Source organism: Camelus dromedarius, chromosome 21 (genome assembly GCF_036321535.1).
Source record: "Camelus dromedarius isolate mCamDro1 chromosome 21, mCamDro1.pat, whole genome shotgun sequence".
In the NCBI taxonomy this organism is placed as follows: domain Eukaryota; kingdom Metazoa; phylum Chordata; class Mammalia; order Artiodactyla; family Camelidae; genus Camelus; species Camelus dromedarius.
Genome location: NC_087456.1, coordinates 27,840,981 through 27,847,418, shown reverse-complemented (window position 1 = coordinate 27,847,418; position 6,438 = coordinate 27,840,981). Strand labels below are relative to the sequence as shown.

At 37.4% G+C, this 6,438-nt stretch overlaps 1 protein-coding gene across 1 annotated transcript in view; it reads right to left on the bottom strand.

Annotated features, from left to right (window-relative positions):
• Window positions 1-403: 403 nt before the first annotated feature.
• The window catches only part of LOC135318770 (usherin-like), a 228,910-nt gene continuing 222,875 nt past the window's right edge, over window positions 404-6,438 (bottom strand). Inside the window, exon 21 of the mRNA XM_064477010.1 lies at window positions 404-657. Coding sequence (XP_064333080.1) covers window positions 404-657 — 254 coding nt within the window. The remainder of the gene's footprint in view (window positions 658-6,438) is intronic.

Genomic DNA, 6,438 nt, shown 5'->3' with positions numbered 1-6,438 from the left:
AGTTAAATAGCTTTCTTAAAATTCTCTTTAGAGATTTTAATAACCTGATGTGTACTGAGACTCTCTGATAAGATAGGCATTTCTCAAACTCATTTGCCCACAGAACTCTCTTCATAGAGCAACTGAAAAATATTCCAAGAAACACAGTCTGGTAAATACTGTCCAAGAGTCATTTCCAGCACATACTTTGAACCAATAGGCCTGCCTTTCCACATCTACTTTTTTTTCCCCCTTTCTTTCCTCCACTTACCTGAATTCTTTCCCAGAATACTAAAAAGATACATATGTTGACAGAACCAAAGTTATAAAAGGCCTACATTAGTGTCTCTATAAACAAGCATAGCAAACATTCACTGTAAAGGGACATCAAAATAACTGGAAACACCTCAGGGCTCAGTGCCTCTTAAAACAATGTCAAGCACTTACCAGTGAAGTCTGTATTGACTGGGTGAGTGGAGCTAGGAAATTTGTAATATCCATTTCCTACGAAACGAGTTCCTTTCATCATCGTGGCCCCCGAAGCTGGCAGAGATGCCTCCCTCCTTTCCAGCTGATAGATAGGGGAGGGTCCATTCTGTTCTTCAGGTGGGAGCCACCGAAGGTGGACGGCTGTGCTGTTGATTCCTTCAACCAGAGGCGGCTGCAGCTGGGCTGGCGCTAAGTATTAGAAAAACCTTGTTACTTTCAAGGATGTGATTTCTGTCTCCAGACACATATATGCACACATATGTCCACGTGTCCCTGCATACATCACACTCAAAATCAAATCAGCATGGTCTCGAATATTCATATGGTTCTAGGAACTGAAAACATGAGATAGAGTTCATCTTAAATGTGACTAAAGAACATTTAAATGACTAATAAACACGCATTTATCATTAAACAAATTTTTTTCTTACAAATAATTTCTCTATTTTCTCTTATTCCATTAACAGATACTATACATTACATTCTGTTGGTGCCCCACCCAGATTCCCTTTACTAAGCAGGTGCTTCAGGGCTACAGCTCCTGTGCCCGCTGGTCTCTCATGGCTCATGGCTGCTCTGTTTTCTAGAGAAATCCCTTGAGTGGGAGCTACCCTTCCCAGGAGTTACACCTTGTGAAACCAGTGACTACCAGCCAATGGTTAATGATCACAAAGCACAGAGTCCCTTGTCTTAACGAGGCATCAAGTCAGGGCTGTAATTCACAGAAGCCAAGCAGGTAAAGGAAATGGTTGAAATGGGCTCCTTGGGGAGACAAAGAAACTGTGGGATCAGAGAAGAACAGGGTGGAGGTAAACTAAGTTGTGGCAGCCAGCGCTTGATTTAGGAATGATGACCCAATGCTGCCAATATTTTGTTTAAAAAAAAAAAGTCATTTTACACATAATTTTCTGATTTTTAAAATTTAGCATCTGGTCTAAATTAAAATAAGCAAGCAAAAACCACTCTGAAAGCAAAAACCAAAGCATCCACATGGAAGAACGAGCCTGTGTCTTGTCCAGCATAAAAGACTGTGGGCAGCTTCGTGGGCCTTGGAGTGACCACACCACCAGCAGCAGTGGCCTGGGCCTTGGGCAGTGAGTGCCCAGCGCCTACACACACGCTGGGGACATGCTTTGTGGTCCTGGGACACAGGCAATCCTTTGGAGCCTCCAGAGAAGCTCCAGGAGTAATAGGTTTGAAACTTTCCTTAAAACCTACTGGATTCAAAAAGATACATGCATCCCAATGTTAACAACAGCACTATATACAACAGCCAAGACATGGAAACAACCTAAATGTCTATCAACAAAGGACTGGACAAAGAAGCTGTGGTACACTTATACAATGGAATACCACTCCACCATAGAAAAGAATAAAACAATGTCATTTGCAGCAACATGGATGGACCTGGAGATGGTCAGTCTAAGTGAAAAGCCAGAAAGAGAAAGAAAAAATACTGTATGACATCACTCATATGTAGAATCTTAAAAAAAGACACAAATGAACTCATTTACAAATCAGAAACAGACTCACAGACATAGAAAACAAACTTATGGTTACCAGGGCGGGAAGCGGGTAAGAAGGGATAAATGAGGAGTTTGAGATCTGCAGATACTAACTACTATATATATAATAGATAAACAAATTTTTTTCTGTATAGCACAGGGAACTATATTCAATACCTTGTAATGATCTATAATGAAAAAGAATATGAAAACAAATACATGTATGTATATGTATTTCTGAAACATGCTATACACCACTGACACAACATTGTAAACTGACTATACGTCAATAAAAATAAAAATAAAAATACCTACTGGGAAGGAATCAGATTAATAACAAAGTTGTTGAAAATGAAGGCTTGTTTTGATTTTTATTTTCTTAAAACAGCTGAGTTTGTAGGATGAGATAAATACCTACTCTAAGTGTGTCAGCTGGACTTGAGGGGTGAAAGTGAAGAAAGGAAAAAAAACGTCGTAATCACCAGGCCTATTTATTAAGGACCTAAACGAAGGCTGTGGACTTTTCATTTACACATATGTTAACACAGCCTTATGCAGGCACAGTCTTTGCCTGTTTCAGTAAATGTAATTTAAAATGATGTGAATACAAAAACTAGTATCTTTAAACCAAGAAAGGAAATTCACCTTAAAACAGCTTAGAACAGTGACCACGTGTTACTCTCTAGAAAGCTTGGCCAGCTTTGCGTAGAGAAACAATTAACTGTGATTCTATTTTCACGTTTAGTAAAGGAGAGAGGGCACTGAGCAAAAAGTTCATCAACTCAGAAAGATAATTAACAATTTTGTTCTTCTGCTGCTGCTGCGAACCCTGTGATATTTTTGCTCTTACACATATGGATCTGTAAATTTTATGCATGATTTCCTTCAGTATTCTTTGCCAAAAATTAGCTACATGGTGGGTTCTCAAAGATTTCTTTCTATAAGCTATGATCCCTCTTCAAAATAATCCAAAACAAAATGAAAAGCTAAGCGATGCAGAAACTTCTTCTCCCACTAATCTCATCTTCAGAGTTTGGAGTTCTGTCTTTGTATTAAAAGTTCAGCAAGCCATTATTGGCTATTAGCTTAACTGCCGAAGGAGGACTGTCAAAATTTTTGAGTATTGGGCTCAGGGAAGCAATGGAGGATTGATTACATCTTTTTTAATTGTCTAAAATTTGCTACTCAGAAGCACAAAAGAGGAATTTTGATTTCTTCTGTTACATTTTCTGTTTTCCCTTTAAGATTCCCTAGTGTTCTGGATACAAGGACCTGAACGTTTAAGTTTGAAAAATACCCTCTATTCCAGTGATAACCGATAGAACTTTCTCTAGTGGAAATGTTCTAGATTTGTACCGTCTAATGTGGTGGGTACTAGCCACAAATGACTACTGAGCACTTAATATGTGGCTAGTAAGACTGAGGACTGGAATTTTTCATTTTACTAATTTTATTTTAAATTTAAATAGCCACATATATACCTACCATGGCTACTATGTTGTACAGCAAAGACTTAGAGAATCACAAATTAAACATATTTGATGTATTAAGAACAGAATTTCCATTTTAACTAAATATTTAGTGAAATTATGAATAAGCTTCCTATACTTCTTAATAACTGAAGAATTTTATTTTTACTTAAAAGCTGCTTCTTTCTCAAGGTCCCATTTGTCTGACATTTGATAGTCTTTTGCTTTACTCCAGTCACCCAGGTGGATGAGGATAACGAAGCTCTGTACCACCACTGTATTCAGAGTTCTTTCCCCACTGATACATAATCCAAAATCACTTCTTAAGCAGGAATATAATTTCAGAGTCAAACAAAATAAAAGGAATTCCAGCAACTCGACAGGTTGCTTTTCTGTTTGTTTTAATATCTACTAAAAGTGAGAGGACACAATTTTTTAAATATGGCAAAATGATTATTATCAATGAGGACACGTGTGCATTGAGAATCCACTAAAATTCATGCTGACTATTTAACAAGTGGTGGAGCTTCTAGGTTCACAGGAGAATTACTCCACCAAGCATTTAAACTGCTCTTAGGAAGTCGAGTACAAAGAATGAGTGGAACTAGAGTGTGTACACACACACACACACACACACACACACACGTATTTGTATAAATATGTATATACACATTTTTATTCACTTGCTTAAAAATAAACACCTTTGCAGCTGGTAGGTTATAGTTTCACTTGCGGGGAGTCAACCCAGCCTGCTTCAAAGGGTGAGCACCTACCTAGTCATTATCTTCAGAGTTCCCCTAAGACCAGAAAGGGAATTTTCAATCAATTAAACTAGACTGATCTCACACACACATACACAAGCAAAAATGATACGAAAAATACGTACTCCTGAACTGTTAAACACATGCACACAAACACAGACTCACTAAGAGACAGGGTGGGTAGAAGACCATAGCTCAGACATAAAAGCACAGGGAATACAGGTATGAATTTGTTATCAGAAAACAGTAAATTAAGAGACAACATAAAACAATGGAAAAGTCTCTGCAGACTTTTAGAGATTGTAATTTTCACTTTTTATCTATTTCTGCATGATTTTTAGATAAATCACTTCAAACCTATGTGCCTCGGTTTTCCCACCAACACCACAAGGATAAATGTTCAGTGGAATACTTTGACAATAACTGCTTTTAAAAACAATACACATAATTGCCTTAGGTTTTACAAAACAAATTTCTGTACAAATACAAGGCACTATTATTACTAGCCAATAAAACATCTTTCAAAATACATACTATGTAATGACTCAATTCACCCACATTCAAAATCTATCTGTATTTACTAAGAAAATCCTCTTATAAATGTAAAGTATCACATGGATCTTCAATATCCATCATTTCAAAGAATAACAACATGCAAAGTCTTTTTCCACTTGGAATAAAATTACAATGTTCTTGTATTTTTTGCAGTAGCTCTGTAATCCAATTTCTGGTCTAGCTCTTCTATTTATAAGCATTCTTTTATAAAACACTCTGCAGTATACATTCTTCTTTATGCAGCATTTATTACTTTATAATCTGATTAATAGCATATCATAATGCATAAATTTACACTTGCAAAATTTATGCAGTGTGGAGTTTGAGCATCCTAGGATAAGAACCATAGAAGAAATGAGCAGAAGCTCTGGCTGATGACAGGTCTTTAAAATCGAATCTGTGTTTTCAAGGAAGACTGTTGTCTGTGAAGACTGCATGGCTGTGTCAACATCTTAAAACATCAACTTTCTATCGGGAAGACAGCAAACTAAGAATGAACAGCCTTCTCGCATCTCGGGGGTGAGAGGCGAGACTAACAGAAGACATCCTCAGGCGTCTCGTCAGTGGAAAATGATTCTACTGTTTCTCAGAGATGCAAACTGTCCCAGGAAACGTGGTCTGTCACACAATGTTGTGCCCAAACACTTGTGAAAGGGCACTGGGACCAGGACTTAAGCATGAAATCCAGGACTGGTCGTGAAGCCCTGATTTCCCAGTTGGCAACGTGTCTCCAATCAGTGTCCAGGAGACTAAAGGATTCTCCCCTAGACTCTCAGAAGTTTCTCAGTGCTGCCTTGTTGACTATCCATTCTCTGACTAAGGAAAGAAGAACAAAATCTATTTTGCCATTTCCTTCTCAGTTTTCTAGTCTCCTTCAAGAGAGAAGATGTAAACTGAAAAGCAGAAAACTTAGGTTCTAGACTCACTGTTTAGGACCCTAATTATGGAACACTGGCTAATCCATTATTTGGTCTCTATGTTCTTCAGTACCTCACTCATTCATTTTTTTTTTTTTTGGAAAAAAATTTGAAGTATAGTTGATGTACAATATTATAGAAGTTACAGGTGTACAATAATAGAGTGATTCAAAATTTTTAGAGCTTATACACCATTTATGGTTAGCGTAAGATATTGACTATACTTCCTGTGTTGTACAATATATCCTTGTAGATTTTCATTGAGGCATAGTCAATTTACAACATTAATTTCTATGTACAGCCTAGTGATTTATTTATAAATATATATCCTGTAGCTTACTTTATACATAATGGTTTGTGTCCCTTAAGCCCCTCCCCCTATACTGCCCCTCCCCTCTTCCCACTGGTAATACTAGTTTGTTCTTTGTACCTGCGAGTCTGCTTCTTTTTTGTCCAACATTCACTAGTCATATTTAGATTCCACATATAAGTGATATCATACAGTATTTTTCTTTCTGTCTTATTTCACTTAGCATAACACCCTCCAAGTCAATTCATGTTGTTGCAAATGGCAAATTTTCATTCTTTTTAATGGCTGAATAGTATTCCTCTGTGTGTGTGTGTGTGTGTGTGTGTGTGTGTGTGTGTGTGTGTGTGTGTATCTCACATCTTCTTTATCCATTTATCTGCTGATGGGCACTTAGGTTGCTTTGATATCTTGGCAACAGTACATAACGTTGCTCTGGACATTGCAATGCAGGCA